We start from the raw sequence: 27,412 nt of genomic DNA, 5'->3' as shown, positions 1-27,412 counted from the left end.
TCCACTGCTGCAGGTATGTTCCTCTGCTGTGTACGTCAAACGGACTTAGCTACATTAAGGCTTTAACCGCCTGAGTGTGGAAATGACTCCTTCACGATGAACTCTGCTCATGCTGTAGTAGAGCTGGGGAACACCCTCTCCTTTAAAGGCGACTGTAGGAGGTCTCTTTATTTCTCTCTCCCTCCTGGGAGAGAGAAATAAATTGCAACCTTTTGAGGCCTGGCAGCCACAAAAGGTTGCAATTATCTCTTCCGTGAGAGATGGCCCTTGCCACCTGTCGTGTGGCAGGTAGAAAATCTATGACACCACAGCAGACAACATGGACTCTTGCGCTATTACCCGAAGGTTTCTTTCGGTCAACTATACATTTAGCAGCGGTAATCCGGCGGACGACTATCTCTCTTGCGGGCCAAGCCTTTTACACGGTCGTTCAGTGGAAAAGGCGCTGCGCAGGGAGCTTTCATTGGTTAGAGGTGGACGAAGGGGGAGGAGTATAAACGAGCTTTGAGCCTTTTTCACACATGGACTATGCGATGTACGTAGTTATTTGAATATGCATAGGTATATTTGACAGGAAATGAAAAATAGGATGATGGGCGAAAAAGAGACGAGGGCAAGCTGTGAGATCAGCGGTCGTATTCTGTGAAGCCCAGAAAGAGCTCCCTAAACATTACACCTGCTCTTGCAAGAAATGCTACGCGTATTGCTAGCAAATAGGGTGATATAAGCATCTGCCGAGATGAGCGCCGACGTAATAATCAGGAGTTATACCTCCATACCAGGCTTGCAGGCTCTTCTCGCAAAACCGAACGCAGAAGGTCTGGGTGGTCGCAATATTTTCGTACTTAGTAGGACTAGAGGAGAACACCCTGTTGGTTTCCTACTACTGTTGCGGATACTTGATTTGGTGCACTAGATCCATGACCCTCAATGGAAAAAGGCACTGTGCCTCGGCGTTATTCGGCGCCCGTGCCCATTTTTGCAACAGGGTCCAACCGTCAGTTTTTATTTGGGAATTTCTTGGTGTGCCCGTGTGTGCAACGGTCAGTCTTGGATTGCGTCTGGCAACAGAGAGGCGCACAAATTATTGCTACAGCAAACAGTAGCATCGGGGTAACGGCAAACTTTATTTCACCACCTTCTCCAGAAGTACTGATGCTGGGATTCGGGAACTGCGTTGCACACCTCGCACACCTACAACCACGTTAGCTGTGGCCTGGCTTGCATTCCTTGTAGGCCTGCCTGATGGCTGCCGACTCCTCGGTCTGAAAGCAAAAAAAGTACATCTCATTGTAGATTCCAACGCAGCCTATGGCTTGTGATAATTGCTTTCATTGATAAGTCTAATAGGAACTTGAAACATGACATATGAAACTTATCGGTAGCCTGCCAGCACAAGCACTGTAATATATTTTTTTACGCGAAGTGATCGGGAATGTATTTTACCCCATGCAAGCTCAGTTTGTTTTAAAATACAAGAATGAGCCCAGAATAACAACATTATTAAATCAGTCAAATACAGAGTGGGTTCTATTTCGTGCACTAGGTAAATCAGTTAAAGTGCCTGATAGCATTATTCTTGGTCCATATGTTATTGATACAGCGAAATCTGTGAAAACACTTGGCGTTGTTTTTTCTGAATACATGCTTTGGAACGGACACATTGACCATGTTTGCTCCAAAGTGCGAAAACTGGTAGGTATCCTAAATAGAAATCGCGATTTATTTCCAGCAAAAATTAGAAAGCTATTGTATACCGCCTTGTTCGAGTCACATCTTAGCTACTGCACCCTCGTAGTGGGGAGAAACGATTTCACAAAATTTGAACATACTAATCTTGTTGCAAAAAAAGCCGTTCGAGCAATAGAAAATGTACCGTTTAATGATCATAGTGAAGTTCTTTTCCAGAAAAATAAAATAGTAAAAGCTGACAATATTTACAAGTACAAACTCATAAGAAATTACTCTAGAGCGGTACAAGGAAAGCTCGATTCTTCTCTCACACTAGCCAATCTACAGAAACAGCATTACCCTCACCGCCATCAACTGCCATGGAAAATTCCTTTCTCGGGAACTAACTATGGCCGCAAACGTGTTGCTCATACACTTGCAAACACACTAAACTACTTCACAAAGAAAAACATAACCGTACGTAATGGAACTGAGCAAAAAGCATATCTTAGAAACATTTCTGTAAATAGCTTGCATCAAAGATTAAAAATGTGTTTCTATCCTGTATTTTTTTTCTCATTGTGAATCTGCCTATAATAATTATTTTACTCATTGTATAATATTCAATTTGAAATTTTGCGCACAATCATATATTATTTGTATTTTGCATCTGTATATGACAGTGTAATGAATTTTACTCTCTACAATTATTGAAGAAAATGTTATACCAAACAGTGTGTCACTGTTGCCTGGGTGGCCGGAGCGTTGTCAAGCTGCTTCTGTGCAGCTTATTCTCCCGTCCCCCTTTTTCGCCATGTCTCCCTTCCTTGGCGAAAATAAAACGTACGTGAAAAAAAAAAAAGCGTGCAAGGCCGCTTCTTTCCGATGTTATTGCCTGAGATTTCCTTGGAGTCCTATAGTCAGATACGCCCAAAGAAAAATGTATGTTCTGGTACACGTTCGGGCCACTCTAACGACGGACCGGAATAACATGAGGAATAGAATGCGAATAAGAGAAGTGGAAGTGGAGACTTAGTTCTGCAGAATTCTGGAAGTTCTTTAAAAGTTTTCAGTTGTCTGATAAGGGCCGCAGTGTTTTCTTCCTATCTAATAATTCTAATGTTCGAGTAATAAATGAGTAATTGTCTGAGAAAATACCACTCAGAATAATTTTTGAACGAATGTAAAGATTTATTTTCAAACTGCGAAACAAGTTTGTAAGTGCCGTATTAGAACAATTACAACATAAAAAAAACGAATTAAGCACTTTAAAATCGTTTTCTGTGTCAAGGATGCAGAAGAGCCATAAAATATAAAAATTCATATCAGTACTACTGGCGGAGCACTTAGCTGAAAAATTGGGGCGCCGTGGTACCAATTAAGCTAACTTCCGTTCCTGAAAAAAAAATTGCTGGCTTTGCTAGTTAGCTATAGAGAGTACCACAACTGCAAGATGATGAATGCTGAATGCACCTGAGTGTAACAATAGGCGCCAGCGTCCACGAAGAGAAAAAGGTGCGAGTTCTCCATATCTATTGGTTTACACAACGTGCCATATAAACGGTTGAGGACACTGTGCTCACTCCCATCACGAGCTCTGATTTGTTTTATCGGAGTTCCTACCCTTCGGCCGCACGGGCATTACAGTAGGGAGGTGGACAATATGTTTCACGAAGCGGGAGCAACGGTCGGAACAATAAATAACATAATACAAGAAACAACGCTGGAAATGCTGAAAATTCGATAAGGACGTATAAGAACTGCATACTTTCAAAAGGACGATCTAAATGCACACTTCAAATGAAAAAGAAATGCGCTATCATATCTGAACACATAAAATATTACACGAAGTTCGAAATATGGCAAGTGAACTGCAAGTGTCGGAAGAAGGTTGCCATGCAGACCAATGACAACTCCTGAAGCAAGTGTCGCCTTTAACGCTGTGATTAATGCGGAATCTGATACAAGCAGATATATTCCGCAGGGGAGCAGGTTCCACGATCTGCATGTGTGTCAAAAAAAGATTATGCAAAGGCTCAGCTAAGCGCTGATATTTCTTTAATCGTATTGGGGTGATCCCGACGACGTTGTGAAATGTGTGTAGGTTAGAAAGAATGGTAAAGATGGAGTGCCGTACTGCTGAGAACCCTTGCACGTAAACAGATGCCACTGTTGTTTCGAAATGAATGGCTATGGGACACAAAACGAATGGCTCCAGCGCGGTTTTGAATCGACTCAAGTTCGCTAATGATATCTTGTGTGCACTGGTCTCATATAACGCATGCGTGCTCTAGAGTAGGGCGAAAATTTTACAATAATTGTACAATTAATAATTGATATCTAGAGGTGCATGTTTAAGGTTTCTTTCTTTTTAATTTCAAAATTGACTGCCTTTCAAAGCTAGGCTGTCATGATGGCGGTTCCACGACAAGTCTGAGCTAAATGTTAGCCCTCAGTATTTTGCATCGTGTAGATGGGTAATAATATCGCTGTTAAACAGTAATTACTATTTATTTGTTTATGCTTCCGAGTAAAGCAAACATGTTTGCATTTTGGCACATTTATATTAATAAGCCAGGTGGAACACCAAGACGAAATTCTGTCGAGGTTATTTTGGAGGTCCAGTCATCCGAAATAATGTTAGATTTCTCATTAGAAGACGCAATTATAAGCGGATATTCGAACTTTGAAAGTGATGCCACTGCAACATCGTTGATACATACCAAGAGCAACAGCGGTCCAAGCACTGACAGCTGCGGTCCACGTTAAGGTACGGAAATCTCAATGGAATGATAACCGTTAATGGTGTCTTTTTGGAAGCAGCCTGATAAATTAGTTTGTATTCAGGAAGGTAGGTTGTGTATCAAGCCAAGAGTAGATCCAGGTAGAACGAGAGGAAGAAGGTGGCTTACATGGCATGAAAGAGCAATGATTAAGGATGAAGATGGGGAAGCATCAGCTCGCAGTCGTGGCTCGACCTGCGAACTGAGGCTTCCCCCCCCCCCCCTCTACCCTTGTTCAATGCTCTTTCAATTCAAGATTGGATAACTTGTGGAGAAGAAATGTGTGGGAAACGGTATCGAAAGTCTTTTTGAAATCTATATATAATATGCAATCGGTTTGTAGCCCCCTGTTATAGAAAGAAAATATGCCATGAGAAAATTCGATTAACTGCGTAACACAAAACCTGTCCGAGTGAAACTCAGTCAACAAAAAGTATTATTACGGTCGGGTTCGAATCCGAGCACTCCGATTCAGAAGCCGGCCGTCTTAACCCCTGAGTTACCATGGCGAGGTAGGCGTACCATATTTCTCCTAAACAATGCAAAAAATATCGAGGAAAGTGAATTTACAACCGAAATAAACTTGTAATACATGAATTTGGTGTAGTTGTCGTTGAATATTTGTTTTCTTTTCTTTTAATTTGAGAAGAAGCACATCTCAGCGTTAAAGCTTATACCAATTAAAATTCGTTACTTATACCACCCCCAGAGCTTGTTTCACTAGCAGCCAGCTTCAAACACCGGTATTCTAGAGACAAATTGCGAATCCGGCCTACCTTGGATTACCACAAATAATAATGCGCGCAATAACCTTCCGTGCGGCTGCTAATTTGCTAATCGGACAAGCATATCGGGTGTCCCAGCTTAATTATGACAGGGGCTAAAATGAGCCATCGGAAGGAAGGCGATCAAACCATGTAGCATAGTACTGGCAGTCATCTTGCTCACTGTAATTTTTTGTTAAAATAATTAGTTAACGACAGTTATTACCTCATTAAGCACACTGATTTTAATGAGATTTCAAATATCGGAGAGTATCTTCAGGATTCAGTATTCGATTAATCGCAATGAGAAAAGACGCGCATCAGTTTTTATTCGAGCTAAAAAAATCGAAACAAAATAAGAAGCCACGTCACTACCGCATACGCACCACGATATTACAGCTCTTAGCCGTGGTATGAGCGCACATTATCTCTGGCGGCCGTGATTTTATAGCTGTAGGCTTGGCACATGTGACATGGGAGAAATGATAATATGTTTAGGATTGTTTATTTTTCCGCGTGAGCCGGGCTGGCGGGCGCGAAGGTGCAAACTGTAGGAGCGTGCTGCACTTAGCAAAGCGATAAATAATTCTGAGGTGTGGCGCTATGCTAGACAATTCGCCATTTTTTTCACATTGTGACGTACCGGTGATGTGTGCAGTGGGATGGTGCCAGGTTCCGTAAGCACACAATAAGGTTACACATTCTTAAGAAAAAGAAACAAAAAATGATAGAAAAAAAAGCGGTGCTGTCTGCTACTTATAATTAACGCCAAGTGTAAAAAATGACGATGCTCTAGGAACCGAGTCGCTGCGGTGCATTTCGCGATGCAGACATTGACCTTGATGCGGACGCCTCGAGTTGCGGTGAAGGCGAGTTAAATATGTTGTGGTGTTGCGGTCTCAGTGTATCATGGCACAACTGCGGTCGGACATCGGCAGCAACTACGCACAAAGAGGCTGAGCCAGTTTACGAGGCTCGAGGAGCGTTAGAGCTGAAGAGCTGAGGAGCAAGAACGTCAATAAAATATTCGTATTGCTCCTCATAAACGCCAGCTGGTGCCCTCTCACTTTAATTTATCGGCAGCATCTAAATGGAGGACCTAAAAGTTTAAGGGCCTCGTCGTAAACAGAAGGAATCGACAGATTTGCGAAGTAGCTCCACCACTGGAGAAGAGGCGCCGCGCACATCGCATGGTGCATGTCCGAGGACAACGCTCGTCGTCTCGAAGTGTCAATTAGGGTGTGCTACTGACTGCGCTGCGCAGATAAATGTTTTTTGTTTTTCTTTTCGTGTGTGTGTGTGTGTGTGTGTGTGTGTGTGTGTGTGTGTGTGTGTGTGTGTGTGTGTGTGTGTGTGTGTGTGTGTGTGTGTGTGAGTGTGTGTGTGTGTGTGTGTGTGTGTGTGTGTGTGTGTGTGTGTGTGTGTGTGTGTGTGTGTGTGTGTGTGTGTGTGTGTGTGTGTGTGTGTGTGTGTGTGTGTGTGTGTGTGTGTGTGTGTGTGTGTGTGTGTGTGTGTGTGTGTGTGTGTGTGTGTGTGTGTGTGTGTGTGTGTGTGTGTGTGTGTGTGTGTGTGTGTGTGTGTGTGTGTGTGTGTGTGTGTGTGTGTGTGTGTGTGTGTGTGTGTGTGTGTGTGTGTGTGTGTGTGTGTGTGTGTGTGTGTGTGTGTGTGTGTGTGTGTGTGTGTGTGTGTGTGTGTGTGTGTGTGTGTGTGTGTGTGTGTGTGTGTGTGTGTGTGTGTGTGTGTGTGTGTGTGTGTGTGTGTGTGTGTGTGTGTGTGTGTGTGTGTGTGTGTGTGTGTGTGTGTGTGTGTGTGTGTGTGTGTGTGTGTGTGTGTGTGTGTGTGTGTGTGTGTGTGTGTGTGTGTGTGTGTGTGTGTGTGTGTGTGTGTGTGTGTGTGTGTGTGTGTGTGTGTGTGTGTGTGTGTGTGTGTGTGTGTGTGTGTGTGTGTGTGTGTGTGTGTGTGTGTGTGTGTGTGTGTGTGTGTGTGTGTGTGTGTGTGTGTGTGTGTGTGTGTGTGTGTGTGTGTGTGTGTGTGTGTGTGTGTGTGTGTGTGTGTGTGTGTGTGTGTGTGTGTGTGTGTGTGTGTGTGTGTGTGTGTGTGTGTGTGTGTGTGTGTGTGTGTGTGTGTGTGTGTGTGTGTGTGTGTGTGTGGCCGAAGCGATGGCCTTGTTGTAGCACTCACCCACATCTCAGACATCTTTAACATTTCGGAGCGCGCGTGCGTGCGTGCATGCGTGTGTGGGTGGAAGGCAGAAGCGTGGGCCTTGTGGTACGCCACACACACAAACACTAACACACACACATACACACACACAAACTTCAGACATCTTTCACGTTTTTAGGAGCCTTTCACGTACCAACGTATGAAGCGTTTACCCATTAAGTGGAAGGCACACGCTGGACCCTGCACTTAGTCGGCCAAATTTTCATGCGCTGATGCGTGAAAGGCTCCTGCAAAACGCGAAAGATGTCTGAGAAATAGAGGCAGTAAATTCAACAGAAGAGCAGAATAGCATAGAGATTAACTAGGTCAAGTCCAGTAGGCTACCGTACATGTGCCGGTGGGGACAAACGTAAAAACAAATCTGAGAGCACTGTGGAATCTACACCGCAGAAATGCGAAAGCCTGGGCGTTGGTGGTGCACACGGTACATCACGTTTGCTCTCATAATTATTATCAGCTAAATGCACTGTTATTATCACTGCTGATGCCATCATTGCCGTTATCACTAATTGTAGCGGCATTGTCATCGCGACTATTATCATCACTGTAGAGAAAAAGAATTATGATGTGGCTTTCACAGTCCCGTGCGTGACGCAATTTGTAAAGCGATCGGCTAGGAATCCGATGGTTGGGTGTTCGACTCCTAGTATAGACAAGGTTTATTTATTTTCAACTATCATCCTCACGGTTGGCAAGGAGTATTATGATGTGCGTGTTTCACGCTCCCTAGCCTGGTGTAGCTCGGCCGGGGATGAGAGGGACGGAGGCTTTAATCCCGGTGGATACCGGATTTTTGTTTTTCTGATGACGTTAGTTTCAGTTTCTGGTGGACTTAATTTGACTGACAGCTGTGGTGTGACCGGACAAACGCACGCCGGCAGTATGAGCCATTAAATACTTTTGCATTAAAAGGGAAAAAAACGAAAGATGACTGAGGAAATCTTGGCATAAAGCTGGGTTGGCGCCACGTGCGCGTATTCCTTATTGTCGAAACGGTAAAATGCACAGCAATAAAGGGCGATTATTTGCTTGATTTATTAAAAACATTCACCACAAAAAGTCAATTAGCAACATCATGGGAGTAGAGGGCATCGTCATAACGTACGCTGGATTACGTTTCTTTGTTTTCTGAAAATATATGCAAATCGCGAGCCTACATGCTTACCTGAGCAACACTGTACATGAAACACAACACACGTGGCAAACACGCATCTGCAATCTACATGGCGCATTCATAACTTTATTTTAAAAAGCTGTTAGTAATTTTGCTTGCTTCTTCCATCTTGGCAAGGTTCTTCATTTCACTAACATTTAGGTGAGTGAATAGTGCTATACAAAAAGGCAGTGTTTATGGCCGACGTTTAAGGTAATCCTTGCCTGGTAATGCCTCGCTGCCTGTCAGGGCGGAGTGCCTATCCCAGCCACCACACATCATGACTACTCAGGTTGTTTCACTCACGAACCATTCACACAGATAATTCTAAAGCGTCGCGATGCTCACTACAATGCCTCGTCTCGCGCAGATCAACCACTTGAGTTGGCAGACTGCCTTTGGTGCACTAAGCCACAACCTCGCGGGTCGATGGTTCCTCTATAAGGGCAAATATTTGCAACAGGAGGACAGCTAGTCTCCTCTTGCGGCTGTAAGTTTTCATCTTTATTATTTTGCTCTGAAAGATTGCGCAACTGAAACGTATCCTAATGAGTGTTTTCGGCTATTACAACAACATATCTCAGCTTACTGTTGGGCTGTAGAAATAGCTTATCGCGGTGCGTAAGAAGGGCGTGAGCTTGTAGATTTTTAGCAGAGCTATTTATGCTGCCTGGATGACAACTATAAGTAACTCTGAAGGAAAAAATAAGGTATATATGGGTACATATGGGTATAAGGTATATATATATATATATGGGCGACTCATGGAGGGATTTGTGAGACCGTCTGCGCGTCGGGTTTGCAAGGGGAGAGAGTGGGCCGCCGCCTCGCGTACGGACGCGCATGTGAGAGAGGAGGGTGAGGCGGGTCGTCGCAAACTTGTTTCGCGGGGGCCGTCGTAGTAGTTGCTGCCGCCGCTGCTGTTAGAGGATATATACATGGGTATAGATATAGAAGCTATAGATTTTAAAATGTTATAGACTTCACCAACCAGTTTAATTGTCTACCAAACAGCGGTGAGCTAACAGCCTCTATACTCCACATCAAATTCATCATGTTTTATGCACTCGCCTCAGTGAAGTCCCAAATACAGCGCTCCACTTCTGTCATTTAAGGCAATGACATTAGGTCATTTACGTCATGAAACATCATTTTGTCATCACCGTAATGATGTGTATGCATGACGTATTTTTCGATGCACAAAGTCAGCCAAATAAGATTTCAGCAAGCGCCCCTTCACAAAAAGCACTAGATTTCACCCCATTCATAATAAAAGCATAAGTGCTTTCCTCCCTGCCATCTATAACTTCTTTTTTCCTCCACAAATACTTGTAGCTGTCATCCAGACAACATGAACAGCTCTGCTAAAAATCCGTTTTCAAGCTCACGCCCTTCTGACGTCTCCGTGAAAAGCCATTTCGACAGCTCAAAATTTTGCGCCGCAAATCTGAAACAGGTGACAATTCTGAGAACCAATCAGAGAAACAGTATGGCGCCGAGCAGCGGCCATTCTAGTCGAAAATAGGGCCAGTGGAAGCATAAACGTATCAAGGGCTTTATCAGTAATAAAGAAAACAAGGAAATACAGTCACGTTTGATTGCCTGACCATGGCCATAATTCATGGGCGGTCACAGGCGCAGAGATCAAAGGATGTCAACCGCCGCCTTCAATAGCGCGATGGAGTGCTCCGTTGGCGCACCAGCGCTGCGTCGAGATAGCGCCCTCTTGGGTGCGCTGCTAGTTGCAGCACATTGTTTAGTGTGCTATCTTTTTCGTCCATTCTGCTGGCACGCGGGATGAGATTTTGTGGCTTGTCATCAGTAAAACACGTCAACATACAAATATGCCTGTTTTATAATTATTTAACCTTTTATCGAGCAGAAGGTAGGCGCTTTCCTGACGCTTGCTGTCCAAATCAACTAGTTTCCAACGCAGACACACTTGTCTTTTCGATCGGGTATGGACATGGAACCGCAAGAGCTTCCTGGTGTAGGTTGCCTCGTCTGATAAAGAACCGTTTAATAAATGCTTGTCACCAACATCGGTTCCTAGTTGCATGATCAGCAGCTTAGCTGACTCAGGAATCACGATATCCAAGGAACAATTCCCATGCGTCCCCTTCGACTACAACTCGATAGTGGTACCTTGATCCGTTGTCTTGAATATTGTATTCATTTGGGCACGGCAATAACTGCATAATTAGGCACACACTGGAAAGAGTTTCTTTCACCTTTGCTTCAGCCATGAATAAGCGCCCTGAAGGGCAAATATGTATCACTCTCCAAGGTTCCTGACGACGGAACGCGAAGCCCTTGCCAATAAAGGAACGTTACTGCAGTCAAAAAAAAAAATTCATGTATGTGAGCATCATGTATGCATCGAAATAAAGCGCCTGTGTGAGGCTGAGGCACGCAATCGAAACTGCTGCAAAAAGATGGAAAGACAAAGTCCCCTAGTAAAGGTACTGGTGGCCGTGATTGATAATATGTTCCACTAACTTGCCGCGCCTCGTGGCTCTGTAGCATCCCCTGCTTGATCACTAGCGAGCTCCATAACTAGGCGCTTCGATGCGTTGATAAGATTTCTCGACACGGGGCATTGCAAGGCTTGCTCTTGTGCGCGAGCAGCGGGAAGTGCTCCTCTATCGGACTCATTTTCTAAAGTTCTGCTCTTTTTGTGTCACGGCCGTCCACGAGGACAGCAGAGGAGCGCGCTCTCGATACGACCAGTCGGGCATGCATCTGCGAGGGAATCCTCACCGCAGCCCACATCGTCTTGTGTGTCTGCGCTTATGCTATTTCCGCGGTTCTACAGATACCTTTCGGAGCAAGCGTTAGGAATTAAATGAAAACGATCTTATGAAACTTCCCTCGTGTGTCATTTCTGACATTCTACATACCGCTCGTACTGTATGTATGCATCTCAGTCAGCGCTGTATACTGCTCATGGAGCTTCTTGGCTTCCAAATGAAGTGGCATCTAGGTCAGCGCAGTTACTAGCCTATTTAAGTAAAGTGTGCTCGTAGTGCCGTGTGAACCTTCAACCCGCGTGAGATTTTTAGCATATTGTCACGACTCAAGACACGACTCAAGACACGACTCAAGACACGACTCAAGACAGGGAGCCGTGAAGGTAAGACCTGAGGGTCAGGTTTTGTTTTAGCTGCGATGACAGTGTCGAGTACCAGGGCGCTTCTCGAGCCAACCAACGCTTCGTCGTCGTCGGCACCAAGCGCGGCAGTCGCGCGGCGCTAGGCACGTGTCAATAAATAGAGAGAGCTATCGGCTTGTTTAATTAACTTTTGATACAGTGGTGGGCTCCACACAACAGTGAAGCAGACTGCACATACGTACACAATAACTCTCTAGTATTTCGATTCCCCGGCTGCCGTTTTTGTCCGCTGTTTTCAATATTTTACCTAAATTTGCGCGTTGCCGCTTCATTGAGGAAATACGCATAATCACGACGAACACCTAGTTTTTGATGCGTCACACGAAGCGTTGTCGACAACCCGAGCTTCTAGATAACAATATTGAATAGTCGCGCCAGAGCGCCTGACCGGTCATTGAAAATAAAAGAGGCTATTGCCTAACGCGAGCGTGAGAACCATGGTCTATATATAAGCCTCTCGTTGCATTGGGGCCGTCAAGTCACTAGAGCAGTATATTTCATTCGCACAAACCATAGTTGAGAGCACCGAAATAGCGGCGCGGGAATGCAGGAATGTGATTCTTTTTTATTGCGTTGGCATTATTTTGAAAGCACTCCCGCTCCTTAGTTTGTTTAGTTTCGGACTTGAGCAGAAAATCTTCATTAAAGCAGCTGTTTACGAATGGACGAGAAAGCAGGCGACTGTCTATGAGCAGCGTGAAGTACCATGCAGTAAACAAAAATAAAGTTGTACTCACAGAAAAAACGGTCTTGAGCACCTCAACCTATGAAATAGAAACAAAATCACTATGAGGCATATATCAGATAATTTCCTGGCATATAATTTCATTTTCATACAGTCTCACTATCAAGAAAAATATAATAGTACATTTGAGTCAATGCCATGTTATACAGAAGATATATGAAGTATCGAATTAGTTTAAATAAGCCTTGCAGGCACTGTAGAAAGTGCATGCGTTGTTGGACACCTTCTTCATCTGTTAAAACAAATTACACACAGTGCTAGAGCATTGTTCGGAATATCATTATCTCAGGACATTTAAACAAATGTAGTTTCTCGGTCACCGTGCAAAGCTTCAAATGCCAGCGATTTTTTTTAGGAATGCTCCTTCACAAGAAACAACAAAAGCGGTTGGGTGAGTGAGGTATCATTTAAGTAATGAAGGGCCCAATTGAGGAGCAAACAGGCGAATTTCAAAATCTTTGACCAGAGTCTAAGTTGAAACAGTGAATTCTTGCTATATCGAACTATAGCTTGGAGTAAACTCTTACAATATCGAATTGAAACCCCTTCCCAAAACGTAGCAGTGCTGTAGGCGTTTAAAGAACTCCCGTTCGATGGATCAATCGATATAACGAATTGCGATGCAGCCCGGTCCTGCAACGGAATCTTCTCCTTGCATGAATGATAAGAAAGTAGACCAGAAGGAACCAACAGCCGCCATTGCTATCCTAATTCACGACCTCTGCATAAGCCTTAGAGCCGTTTGCTACCTTCGAGTTTATGCATGACATGCCCCACATTTTCTACCATTTTCTGTCCAATGACTTACCTGGGTGTCTCAATTTCGGCAGTCTTGACACCAATGCTAGCACTATTGTGTTCTCACACAGTTCCCGCCCGCAAGTTTGATCGCGATCCGCACAACGGTTGCGGTAATTCAAGAAGTTCGGCGTTCGCCGCTACGAACGCCGCTACGGAGTCGGAATTTGAGATGAGGTAATGTCCTTCTCCTCGAACTTAAGGAGATCCCAGTTAGGTCTCCTTCATTCTGATAAGCGCCTGAAGCACCCTGTAAATATTTAGCTCACCGCAGCAGAACACGGCAAAGCAGAGCAAAACCACTTAAAACATATCTATACAAGTGCTAAAAATGCTGCATGTATATTCGTGCTTAGGCAAGCTAAACTACTGTAAATCTTTTTTCGTCAACTCTAATTTATTTCAAACCGCTTCAAAAGTTTTGCGGGTGCATGTACCGCTGTACATATTATTGGTTTATGGGTTTGAAGCATTGGCATAGTGTATTCACGACTGCTCAAATGACAATTATTAATAACCGGCAAAAAGCGAGTAACATTTTATCAATAATTCGATTTTCAAAATCAGAAAGTTTTTGCTAAGATTGTCAGAACAGCGTACTCACAAAGTCCACGCCAACGTTGCACTGCCTCTTAGCAAGTGCGGCCACGTTGTCACCTTGTTTTTGGATGATTTCCTTCACCTTTCCTCGGAACTGTGGGGAACAAGCAGCCTTTACAAACTTCGGAGATCATGTCACATGGCAAAACACGCAGAAATCTCTTCACTCGGCATATCGTGCCTTTTTAAACCGTTAAATTTCAACAGTGCCGCGAAATGTGCCATATTCTGTCAAGCAACGTCCTGCGAAACATCTGCTTCGAAAGCACACTGCTTCATTTCCGGAAACAAATTTTCGTGCTCCCTACGAAGCATATCAAAACTATGTCATCGATGCAAGTATGACACGAAAAGTGGCGTCCTCGTCTGGTCTGCATAGCAACAAAAATCGTTTCGCCATTTGAAAGCACACAAACTTGAATTTGTATGTTACCGGTCGATAAAGGTCAATATTCGTCTTATAGTACGTGGAGAGATTTCTCCATCTAGCCGACATTAATGACAGTTGTCTGTCTCGCATTTGTCCCTACCGTCACAGAAGAGATTCAGTTTTTGGTCAATTCTGTGAAGGTATACTACTCATGTTCCGAGGAATTCTGTGCCAGCAGCAGGACAGCGGAGAGTTTTCTGTGAGGCATTCCGGGGTTGACCATTGCTTTGCACTTAAGAGTATGTCAAGGCGTCGCGCATAACCAACCATTTATCTTTTGCCGGCTGTAATGTGTGCATCAACAATTCTACAATTTAAGTAAAGGTTTCTGGCAACAAAAGGTACAAATCTTGTTCTCTACATTTTATCCGCACCTATTTTTGACTATACGTTTATACTTTTACTTTTATACGTTTCAGCATCATTTTTTCACATCTTTCCGGTCTATGAATTTTTTGCTTTCATGAACAAAATATATTTTAGATATGCCAATAAGTTTAGGATTCTCTTAGCTACACTATGATGTACCTTTTAGCTCACGGCTTTTTGTCCCGCGTCCTCGCTTCAAAAGGAAACGAAATAATTGAATTGAATGGACTGTAAACAGAAAAAAAGAGCTTAATCTGGCGATGGAAAACTTTCAAGCAGAGCACCCTAAAATTTTCTTGCTTTCCTTCAGTAGGAGAATTTTTTAGGAATCTTGCGTCCATGGTATGATTCCGGTTGCCCCGATGTACAACATACAGAATAATAGATTGAACAGTACCTCTGAGTGAACATGATCTCCCATACACTTCAAGAGTGCCTTTATCTGGTCCTGGTTCAGGCCTGTAAAAGGGCAAATAATTAGAAGTTACTTTTATTGCCTGAGTCTGAACTTAGTTATTTACAGTCATGGAATCTGTATTTCTGTGAATCATAGTAACAACTGTGCAACTATGAATTAGGTGGCGGGTGTATTTTATACCAAACATTACATTGGTGTCATTCCCTTCGTTGCTTAAGATGGGCGGTTACACCCAGTCGTTCAAAAAGTTTAAATTAAGAGCGAAAAGTTCACGATGGATTCGAGAAGGGTGTCAGGAATTGACTATATGGAGGCGTGTAAAGGGATTATGCGCTGCTTTTCACGGAAGGAACACCTGTCTCGAATGACACAATTTTAACGCGAAACCTCACCGAATGTGATCCGCACATCACCATGCCGCCAACTTTGCAACGTCATACTCTGAAGAAGCGGGTGCGAGAAGAGCCACTGCTTTGCGTTTCTAGCGCTAATGCAGGCAAACCCATTTATAACGTTAATATAAGCGGCAAATTTCTCGGTTCTAGCATACATCGACCGAGCGACAGATACCGAGTATTAAGACAGCGTCAGAGATTCGCAGACATGTACAACGACATCGCACTACACTACCGCTAAAAGACTTTGCTACCCTCCATTACACCCCTTCTTAACTATGACAGGTAACATGGAGTACCTTCATGCCCGTACTTATCACTCCCCAGCGCAGGTGACACTCTTCCCCCCATCTATGCGTCCATTGGAATTCATTTGAGATAAAATTAAAAAAAAAACAATGCAAGGGACGAAGGACAAAGGAGCAGGAAGCACCCAGGCAAGCGCTTACTGATAACTACATCTTTATTCAGAACAACAACAACAAAAAAAAAGGCGCGCATTGAAAGCTCAGGCTGTCTTGTTCGGATGAGATTGTGCTTCGCTCTACGCACGTCTTGCGTAGCCGGTTTCTGTCTCCAGTCCTCCGAACAACCCCCAGTAAACCCCTCTTCAATACATATGTTTTGTTTTACTGGATAAAACTGTAGTTGCGAGTCAGCGCTCATCAGTATGCTTGCTATTCCTTTGAGCTTCGTCCCTTGTGCTGTTTTTTTTATGTAAAATGAATTACAACCAACTAGCCGAACTCAACATCCTACTGCAGTACTGCACCCTGATGTTGGCGTTGCGAGTTCCCGAGCGCCACTTTTGAAGATACGTTAATCTGTGAAGAATTTTACCCATCGGCCAGATTGGGTCTCATGGAACAAGTTGGATGGGAGATCGCGATGTCCAGTTCAGAGCCGCCCTCACAGAGGAGGCTCTAGTCGACCAGGCTGGAACGGTAGCAATATGGCACGGTCTGTCGGCCACCAGCCGGGATCAATAGCATGTCTACATTTTTTATTGTAATAATTCCCGGCTCATCAAAAGGTTTTCACCACCACCGATACAACAATACTACTTAGAGCAGTATATAGGATTAAAATGCACTAATTCCGGCCTGTGAGGTTTCCCACGTTTTGCATGTTCTGTGTGGTAAATAAACCTCTTATAACAATTATAACAATAATTTCACCGCGCATTGTCCATTCTGAAAATGAAATCTGGTCCCTGGGGGCCAAACTAAACAGAGGCAAAACAGGAGGCAGCTACCACAACACGAGCCAAACCACGCTGACAATGTGAGAGCACGCGCATGGGGATCTGGCGTAGCTGACCTACCGAAGACCCACTCGATAATAGGAAAGTGAAGACCGCAAGCGACCATGCATACAGCCGTCTTTTGAGCCAGAGATACTTGCAGGCAGCGGCGGGGCTATGGAAGAGAAAACACTTTCCGAAATTCCCTTCCGTGGAGCAGTCCATTATTAACATTTCGGAGGGTTTGCCTTTCGTAGAAAACGTAAAGGGGTGCCGGCACTGATGAATCGCTGCAGACGCTGCGTGTGCCATACTTGACTCCGTAAGTCACTGAAGCGCAGGCATCTTGCTAGCATGGTTTTCTTTTTTTTTTCATCGTCACTCTTCTCTTTGTCCGGCAAGCTCAACACATTCCTTGTCAGCATTTGTTCATGAAAAGCCCGAGACGCGCCAGAGACGTGCCACATACTCAAAGGATGACGAAACTTCCTTCAATGCTATTATACTGATGGCCGTACGTCGGCCTTTTAAGACTCCTTTGCACGTTGACGATGAAGTTGCGAGAAATTAAGGTCTCCCCTACGAGGCGACCACCTCAGCTGTCACCTACGCTGACAGTGACGACAAACAGAAAAGCATACAAAAGAGGCTTCACAAACAATATAGCTTACCACGGACGCATTTTGCTAAAGGCCCCCGCCGCTCCTATGATATGTGCCGCTAGATTCAATATGTTAACACCAATGATAAAAAAATACCAATTTTTTTATCCATTGCGAAGACAGCAGCGACGAAAATATAGGTACAAAAACTGTAATGGAAGGACAAAATGGGCATCATGTAGTGCAGCAACAGATAATAAAAAGATGTGGATAAACGCGTCTACGGTTTTTCGAGATCACTGCCGTTTCCGAACAACACAACAAAAACACCAGCTCACGTCATGCAGATCAATCGTTATTTTACGTATGCTCTACGATAAAACTCCTGAGGTGTGGCTCTCTCCATCTTTTGCATATTATCAAATTTGCTCAAACAAGCCCCTCCTGAAACGATACAGGATTGACATCTCTTGAATACTTCTGCTGCTGCACTACTGTTGAGGTGTTCTGGAATTTCGGTGTACATTATGCATCATTGTTGATGATCAAACGCAAATCTACATTTATGTTTCTGGTTTCAGCGAATAATTAGCTCTGATGGGGCTGCAGTTTTCAATCGAGGAAGAACAAAAAAAGCGGCTGTCTGCAACGGCGGCAAGTGTCAGTCTGAGTCGCCTTGAGGGCGTCAAACCAACATGCAATGATATATACATACCATTAGCATTAATCTGAGATAGCATGGACTTCAGATTAAAGAGCAATTACACTTGAGATATTTGTTGCCGCATGCACAACAGAGTTGTAGAGCAGTTTGCATTCTAGGGATCATGAGGCTCGCTGTCTTCATATCTTACAGAAAATAACAGTTGGAAGGACTTGCGGATCCAAACTTTTTTCGGCGAAGATTCGGCAAGGCCGGGTCACGCACGTGCTACTAATGTTCATGCAAGAACCAATATAGCCGGTTTTGTTGTGTTCTTAGAAAATGCATACGTTGTGGAAGTGTGTTGAAATCCGTCGTTCGGCACTTTTATTTCATTTTTGCCGCTACTTTCAGGGAATACATACATACATACATCCAAAAACCGCCGGACATCAACTGCCACAAGAGCTAAATAAGCTAGTTACTTGTATTCTTTCCCATCTGGTGTGAGTAAGAATAAATAATTGAATGATTTTACAAGAAGCATGGGTCATAGATCAATGTACACATTGCCTACCTATTAAATATTTCCTCAAGGCAGCGACGATCATCTAATTTGCAGTGTCTTATGACGTGTGGCTAGGGCTAGCTGTGCTTGACAAAGTTACATATCAACTTGATTTGTCGCATGGATTTAGCTTACAATTTAGCTTACAATTTATTATGCCTTTGCGATATCATACAATTTGATATTCTGTATGAGTGTGTAATGTGAATTGTTTATCGCGTAGATCCTGGTATCACATAGATTATATAATTTTATTTATTAGAGTTGTCTGATAACACACGTGTGGGAATATCGTACGGTATGTGGTGCAGCTACTTCGCACAAACTTGATTTGTGTGATAGCTTACAATATACACCTTTTTCGTAAAAGAGATCTCTGCAATTTTCGCCTTTAGTTTGTCTGTCGTGGCTGTCTCGGTTCGATATACCGAAACTTTCACGTTTTGCCGCAAGAACAAGACAAGTTGATTCATGTCCGGTGAACTTAAAGGTCATAACACTAGTTCGAGCTGCGCAGTCCATCGCTTTCGGAAGACCTCATTAAGATACTTTTGAATTCGCTGTGCGGAGGCGCCCATTGTTCTTCGACCAAGAGTCTCGAAGATGATTCAGAGAAAGGTCACTGCAGAAATTTTCCCCTGGCCTCCTCAAGACCTCGTTGTTGTAGTGCTGCCGTGTGAGCATGTGATCGAAGATGGAAGCAAAATGTACGCAGCCGACGTTAAAAGACCACAGGTACCAATTTTGCGATTGAGCCAGATAGTGAAGATTTCCTGTGCTCCAACATTATATCATTGTGATTCCCTTGCGCGTTTCAGGAAAGCTTTTTTTCATGAGTCCAGAGGACGTGTTTAGAAATGCATGGCTCATCATACTTTATCCAACTTAAGTTGCTGAGGCCATCTCAGCTTTGACAATTATTCCTTTCTAAATTCTGGTGGTGTTCAAGATCAAACGGCTGAAACTTTCTCCCCTCATGGTCCACCATGCATGTGATTTCCACGTCCTTATGACAAAAATTTATGACTAACACTCTCGACAGGATTGGCAGTCATTAATGCCACGATGTTTGTCTCCATATCTTCACTTATAGGATAAGTTTGGTGCCTGGATGTCTGGAAAGTCATTGCCGTAGCGCCAGGGAAGTCTTCATAATAATAAAGACGGCTAGTCGGCATCAAACGGGTCAAAATTGCTACTTTTATTGTGGCCTTTTATTCCCGCCAGCGACTCCTAACAGAAGAATCATTTTGGCCGTCTACTCCTTCGTAAAGAGGATGCTTATCGCTTAGAGCAGTAACAATGAAGCGCTGCTCTGTCCAGGTATTTATTTGGAGCCTACAATATTTTTCGAGACCAGGTATCGTAGAGCGTCCCTATCGGGTGCACTGTGCCAGCGACGACGATGACGCGTCGCGCTTCGAAGTGACGGGACGTAAACATGTTATTCATACTAGATACATTCTTAACTCGTGGAATCAAGCCAGAACACTGAGGACTACAAAGGAAAAATTCAGCCTTGGGGGTATGTTCCTCGTAGCACACTTTCATGACGCAGGGATATCTATTGTACCGTAATGCTCTGCTTGCTCACGGTTTACACCTCACTTGGGACAGTTGCTGGCGTTTACGCCTCACCAATCAAGAACACCGAACTCCGTTCAGGGTAGCATTGTAGAGAAAAGTGAACCTCGTTAATTGACTGGTCAACTGGGAGCGCTGAAGCTTCTGCCCTTTCATCAAATTGTCCTTTTTTTATTTCGCGGACTCTAAAAGGTCAATAAATAAAGCAACGTAAATTGTTGCTTGACGACAACAAAATAGATAGCTAGTTTCTGGGCCGATCTACAACATGTGCATTTACTCTTTTTCAATCAAGCAGATGAATAAAAAGTAACGAATGTTTTTCTTTAACATTCATTATTATAGCGAACAAATAAATGCTGCAGTGCTGCAGACTAGGATAGCGGAAATTCAGCAATGCTCTTTAGGTTCTGTTGGGACTAGGGCACACCGCATTTTGTAACACCCAGGTAAAATGTTGCTAGTACACGCGGTATAAAAGAAATGTAGGTTTTCTTACTGCAGACTTCATGGGCACCCTTGACGACGACAGCTCCAGTCACGACGAGCACACACACGAACAGAAGCTTCATGTCAGACGAGTGAGGTCTACGAGACAAGAACGAGGTGAGTACAAGGACTTCGAGAGAAGGCGGATTGAATAAGCGCACGCAGACACCAGTTATATATGCATGCACTCTCTTTGCCGATGCCCTTGACCAGTACGAGAGACGCCATGCCAAGTGTTTCGCAATACGTGGCGGACGTGCTCACGCATAATTATTCTCCTCTTGCTGGTAGGGGCATAAAAAGAAATTAGGCGATCAGAGTACCCACAAAAAAATCTCTTAGTTTTGAAGAAGCAAGAGAGTCGTGCAAAAAGAAATGTCGTCGCGGCGTTACACGCATCGCATCGTTTAAATATGCGCCAGTATGGCCCCGCCTTCCTGATTCTATCTCTGTTTTCATAACGATCTGATTGACGAATTAGTCTCGATGTAATCCGCACTGAGGCGCCAAGTTCGCTAGTAAGCATTGCGTACTCCACATTTCTCCGCATCTAACCATTATCTCACTTCCAAACATTCAATGATGGTAAGACAGCGTTAAAGGCACCATCGCGTCTGCTCTTAGGGGACGTGTAAGCGTCCTCCTAATTTTATAATAGGGAAGAGGATAAAAAACTAGCTCGCTGTTTGAATCGACTGAACTCAAAAGAGCAATCTTCCCCTGTTATTACTTTCAAGGTCATTGGACTTTCCACTTTCAGCGATGCGTGGACAATAATGAGGCTGCTGTAAGACATAGGCATCCTATAAAAAAAGGTATTGCCTTACTTATTGATCAAATTGACACGGCCGCAGCATAGAAAGTACTGAAAGACCTACTCCCAGCTGTGAATGAGGTTCTATATATATATATTTTTTATGCGTAAATTGTTAACAGCGAGCGCACGTTTCGCTGAATTATTAATAAGGGTATATAAGGAGTTTCCTTCGAAATGAGAGAAATCCATCGAATAAAGAGCTAAGAAGAATTCAAAAGTTGCAAATAGTCACATTAACCGTATCGCTATTCATGCTGTTGCGTAATTTGCGTTATTAGAATGTTAAACAAAATGTACATTATCTTACACTGGAAAAGTGCGGACACAATCTCAATACCAGCATCAAAACGTTGAATGTAGAATTGCTATGGCAATTAAAGTTTATTTATGAAATTAATGCCTAATGATTTTTAGTCCCTGACATCACCAGAAGAAGTGATCCTTACAGTCATTCTGCGGAATGTGCACGCAATATTAGGAAGGAAATGCGAGTACCGCACGTCAGTGAAAAGCACTGACCTGAATGACTTGCTTCCTTGCTGTTTTACGGTAGTGTAAAAGAGCACTGACAGGAAGGTACTTGTATTAAGCCTGAAATTTATTTACCTTCACTGGAACCTCCCATGCTAACAAGAAGCGAAATGTAGGAAGCAGACAGTGTAGAAATCGAAACGAAAATCACTGGTACTGTTGTTTTCGGTATTTCTGTCTGATGTCGATAGCAATATTAGATTTAGGTAGCGAATACAATGTAGCCTTAAAATGTTAAATTTCAATTTATACCGAGCACACCTTTTCATCGTCGGCGACGGGCTTGTAGACCGGCCCATTATTAGAGAAGTCCAGCATGGCAGAGATGCGCTAATGTGTACGTACACCGGTTTACCGAACACTTCATGTAAATGGTCACGATGCGTTCTTACTTCGGTAGTAATTCTCACTCATATGTTGTTTTACTTTGCGATTTTTAGATATCTGTAGCTCATATAAGGCAGCTTTACCGAGTCTTTCTTTGTTATTTTTAATTCCTTTAAGACATATACTCGATCATAATAGTTTTGCTGAATCTTGTTTAAAAGCATGCTTAAGCAAAAAATTCAGTGTTGCCTTTATTCCTAAATATTGTACTTCTCTACTATTATTTATATCCCTTTTCTGTGTCCTATGCTTTGTACGCGCATATGCGCTTATTATCTGCCGGTTCTTCACGCAGACGCCGATGGGCTGCTTTCCCCATCAGGGAAAGCAGCCACTGAACGTGAACCAACACTTTTAAAGACATTCTAAGGAATGCAGCTCAAGCCAACAAAGAAGACTGTCACTGGTGAGCTGTCTTCATTCCTCACCCATAAACAGCTGGACCTGGCTCATTTTTACACGACAGTGATCTCGCATCGCAGAAAAGTCATATTCGACCTTGTCGCTGTTGACGGCGGGGAGCGAATAATTTTTATTTCTTGGCAGTCAAGGCTTCATAGTCACTTGATCTCACGGGGAAATTTCAAACTGACCCCTCCCAACTGAATACTGTCGTCGGCTGACCCAAATGCTTTACTTTTATAAATACATTTATTTTGTTAGAGAAACATTTCTGGGTTTTAGGCGAAATCTCAACGAATGAGAGTTATGTTGCGGCCCAGACAAGCTATTGACTAGGGTACACAAGGCAAGCATATACGGCTTGGGAATGAGGAGGAAAAGCGGCTTGGTGACTATATAAATGTCGTCTGCTTTTTCACTTGAACTTGTATTTTCGACTGTGTGCCAATGATTGTGTAAATAAAAGGGTTACAGGGCGAGAGCTTGTCGTAAGGGCGGAGCTTAAGTGTTCCTCAAATTGTTTTTGTTTTGAAACAGGATATGTCCAGATGTGGTCTAGGCGTTACAGCGCAGGTGTTGCTATCATTTGTTCTCGTAGCTTTTACTCGGGAGAAGTCAATGGGCTTGCTTAGATAATAGTAATATGTTTTCATTTCAGGATTATAATAAAGGACATGAATACGCAAAATCCTCGATTGGGCTTTTAGGGATTCGTCCGGCGGCAGCAAAATTTCTTTTTTTATAATTTTTTTGGGGGGCAAAAAGAAGCATAGTTATAGTAATTTTCAGTTTCTAAAGTTGCCTTGTTTCGCACAAACCTCAAAATGTTTTAAGAGTAAAGTGATCATACACGTGTGCAGGAAGGCGTATATCACAGCAAAATATATAAGCGCTGTTGTATACTCGTTTAATTCTCAATCGAGCCCTCACATAGCATGCGTGCTACCTGGTGGCATGGAGAAAGAAATCTTATTGAGGGGACACTCCGCCTAAAGTGCCCTCAGGAAGTATATAGGTTTAGGCAACGTAAGCGTCTAATTTTTCAAATGTTTCAGCAAACACCAGATGACTCAAGTCGAAACAAATATTGCTATTCAAAGATACAAACATGATCTTCGTAAACTATTTCTTTACTAAAAACTAGCGTGTGTACATATGTATATGAAGATGTAATTTTGTATAAAACTTTCTCGGGTGTAATTTTTTCTACCAACGACCACTCTTTCGAATTCGGACCATAGTGGCCAGCACACAAAGAATACGGATATAGAAGGTGGTGGGAACAAGACACACTGTATTCTTGAAACTGAACTTTACTCTGGAAAGAATGTATTTATAACGAGCCTATTTTTCTTTATTTCTCCTCTATTTATCTTCGGTTATCGTTTTCGACTTGCCCCGCTGTTGTCGCCTGCACTTTCAGCCGCGTCTGTGTGCATCTTCCTTGTGCGCTAGCCACTATATCCGAATATAGCAACCAACTAACCCAATTAAGAGCCATGGCAATCCTTTGGAAGTCGTGGCCACACCGCCATTCATCTGGAAGGCCTTCTGAGCGGCGACGCTACTCCGTCGCATCAGGCGTCTCTTCTTGCCTTAGCGGTTAGCTGCGGTTAGCCAGCAGAGTTCTTGGTAACCTGTTATAGAAATGGTGCAAAGGCAAGACAAAAAAAAAAGAGAAATATGTCCTTTCCTCTGTCGATTCACGCGGGCGCTATTTGCTTTTTGGAGAAACATTGGGTCGTTTCACTCCAAGGCAATTGCGCATGCATGAAGGGTAGGCGCATGTTCTTGCGTAGGCACGGTTTTGCAGTTGTGCAGATGCAGTTGTCACTTTTTATCGATTTCTTATGTGATTAGCCTGTCTAGGTGGATCATTTGTCTTGCCCTGAAATAAAAACTGTCCTCGACAATTTTCTTCTTTCAGTAAATGCTGGATTCTGAATGACAACTTGCTCCAAACTCAAGATCGGCATGCCAGATGTATAGGGCTTGTGACATGCCATCGTCGTCTCGGCGAAGAAGACGACAGCCTCAGCACGCCTGCCAAGCACGCGCAGTTCGTTCTACGTGGCTACAGGACTTCATGCCGGAGGTTCGTTGTCCCGTTGCCGCCTGGCACAGCGGGGCCTGCCAAAATATATTTGTGGGGACCCGATGACGAGTGTCTGTGGTTCATCTCCACATTTTTGGTGACTCCGGACTTCGCGTCTTCTCTGTCTACTCCTGCCATGCGCTTGCATCCGCTGCTCGCTAGTCCTACCAGCGCCCGGAGCTCGAGATCCCACCTATCTTCGATTGTGTGAGCCATGGCCACGGATTCCCCCACTCATGTACCGTCTCTGTCGCCTCACATGGCGCATGTCATGAGTCCGCGGTCTCCGCTCTCAAGCTCCCTGATTCTGGTCATCGGACTCGGAATTTTGGTTCCTCACAACCGAGGCATTGTTTCGCCGGCACTGTATCACTTCGCAGGTGACCATGTTCGAAAACATCATTAGAGCGCTCATGCCTACTACTTCGGCGATTCTTCGTGACGTCATGCGCTCTCGGCCTTCCGATCGCCGTTACCATCATCTCTGGGCGACGCTAATCCAGCAAACTCCTTAAATGGAGCCGCGTCGTCTGCAGCAGCGCCTTACCTTAGAAAGGCTCGGAGATCGCAAGCTTACCGAGCTGTTGTGTCACATGACCGCCTTGGCTGGAGACTCCGCTGCTTCACACGACAGCGCACTCCTGCGGGAACTCTTCCTGCAGCGTCTACTACCACAGGTGCGCATGATCGCGAACGTGTCTTCATCTCGGACACTAGAATCCCTCGCTACGCTGGCAGATAAGATAATGGACGCCGGTTCTCCATCCGTGGAAACAATTCAACGTCCTCTTTTCCCTCAGTTGCCCTCAGTTGCCCAGCGCAGCTGCTGACGATCACTATTCCCGCCTCACTGATGCTGATGAGGCTTACAGCTGAAGTTGCAGCTCTTAGTAAGCGGCGGCTGCATTCCTCAACTCCACCTCGCTGTACCAGCCTCAGTGCTCCTGGCTACCGTTCTCCGCCCTCCAAAACCTTTTGCTGGTACCACCGCCGCTATGGCTCTCGCGCACGCCAATGCACCAGCCCTGCTCCTTCGCGGGATCCGATCCGGCAGAACACTGAAGGCGACTGGTGTTCTCGGCCCATGCTCTAGTCGCCCTTTCATGTTACTGACCGTATAACGAAGTCCGCTGCCCAATCGACACCGGTGCCGAGATCTGTGTTCTTCCGCCTACGTTGGCTGAGTGACGCCATCCTTCAGACTTTCCACTTCTGATCGCAGTCACCGGATCGATCATTCGGACATACGGCCAGAAGTCGGTGACTTTCGACATCGGACGCCGCCGTACCTTTCGCTGGGTATTTGTCATCGCGGACGTGCGCTCGCCAATCATCGGTGCCGACTTTCTGTGGCACTACAGGCTCCTAGTTGACATGCGGCAAAGCCACATACTGGAATCCGAACGAGCCTAGTCGTCCAAGCTGTCTCTTGCCGCGATCCACCACTCCGGCTCCTCCATGCGCACAACAAAGCTCCCAACCCGTAGTCCAGCATCCTTGCCGCGTTGTCGGATGTTTTACGACCTCCGTCCCTTCAGGCACCGGTCACGAACAGTGTGACTCACCATATTGTGACGACTGGGCCTCTCGTGTTTCATCGCGCTCGTCGCCTTGCACCAGATCGCCTTGCTGTTGCCAAAAAAGAATTCGAGCACATGCTGGAGCTTGGCTTCATCCGTCCCCCTTCAGCCATTAGGAATCGCCCCTCCACATGGTACCAAAAACGAACTGCGACTGGCGCCCGTGTGGCGTTACCGGGCTTTCAACAAGGCCACAGTCCCTGACCGCTACCCGATTCCACATATCCAGGATATTACATCGGCCCTTCAGGATTGCACAATTTTCAGCAAGGTTGGCCTCGTAAAGGCATGTCACCAGATTCTTTAAAAGCCCTCGGATATCCCTAAGACCGCTATTATTACGCTTTTTGGGATATTTGAATATCTGAGGATACCTTTCGGTCTTTGCAATGCGGCCCAGACTTTTCAGCGCTTTGTTGACCAAGCCCTACGCGGATGGAAGTGCTGCTTTGCCTATCTTGATGCCATTCTCGTCTTCAGCCTTACGACAGAGGCCCACAAGCTTCATCTGCATCAAGTCCTCGCCAGGCTCAGCCGCTCTGGTTTAGTGCTGAATTGACTGAAAAGCGAGTTTGGCGTTGCAGAGTTGGACTTTCTCGGCTATCGCGTGAACGCCCATGTAATCCGCCCGTTACCAGTCCGTGTCACAGCCATCACTCAATTTCCCCGGCCCCCTACTACCCGCCAGCTGCGCGAATTTCTTGGCCTCGCCAACTATTATCGGCGCTTCATTCCTCGTTGAGCTGCAATACTGCAGCCTCTTCACAACCTTCGTTCAGGCCACAGCAACCCGACAGCTCTTGTCGCTTGAAGCGATACCGCTGACAGCGCATTCAGCGGCATTAAAGCTGCCATCACCGGCGCCACGCTCCTCGTCCATCCCAAATGTGATGCGCATACATCACTCGTGGTTGACGCATCGGACACTGCTCTCGGCGCGGTCTTGCAAC

At 44.6% G+C, this 27,412-nt stretch overlaps 1 protein-coding gene across 1 annotated transcript; it reads right to left on the bottom strand.

The window, feature by feature from the left end:
* Window positions 1-1,108: 1,108 nt before the first annotated feature.
* On the bottom strand, window positions 1,109-20,815 carry LOC146200928 (uncharacterized). Its single transcript, XM_084592994.1, has 5 exons — window positions 20,661-20,815; window positions 15,106-15,167; window positions 13,914-14,003; window positions 12,504-12,530; window positions 1,109-1,265 (listed from the first exon to the last, which is right to left on the bottom strand). Exons 1-5 carry the CDS (start codon window positions 20,731-20,733, stop codon window positions 1,206-1,208), a joined length of 312 nt encoding a protein of 103 aa, XP_084449120.1. The 5' UTR covers window positions 20,734-20,815; the 3' UTR covers window positions 1,109-1,205.
* Between the last annotated feature and the right edge of the window lie 6,597 nt (window positions 20,816-27,412).

Source organism: Amblyomma maculatum, chromosome 2 (assembly GCF_055883805.1).
Source record: "Amblyomma maculatum isolate TAMU_Amacu chromosome 2, ASM5588380v1, whole genome shotgun sequence".
NCBI classification, from domain to species: Eukaryota; Metazoa; Arthropoda; class Arachnida; order Ixodida; family Ixodidae; genus Amblyomma; species Amblyomma maculatum.
The sequence above is the reverse complement of the archived record's forward strand: the minus strand, read 5'-3'. Positions and strand labels throughout refer to the sequence as shown.

Coding starts and splice junctions, on each gene's coding strand:
- LOC146200928 (XM_084592994.1), bottom strand. CDS start 20,733: ATGAAGCTTCTGTTCGTGTGTGTGCTCGTCGTGACTGGAGCTGTCGTC. Junction 14,004..15,105: donor GAGATCATGTTCACTCAGAG/GTACTGTTCAAT, acceptor TGTTCCCCACAG/TTCCGAGGAAAGGTGAAGGA. Junction 12,531..13,913: donor GCAACGTTGGCGTGGACTTT/GTGAGTACGCTG, acceptor TCTATTTCATAG/GTTGAGGTGCTCAAGACCGT.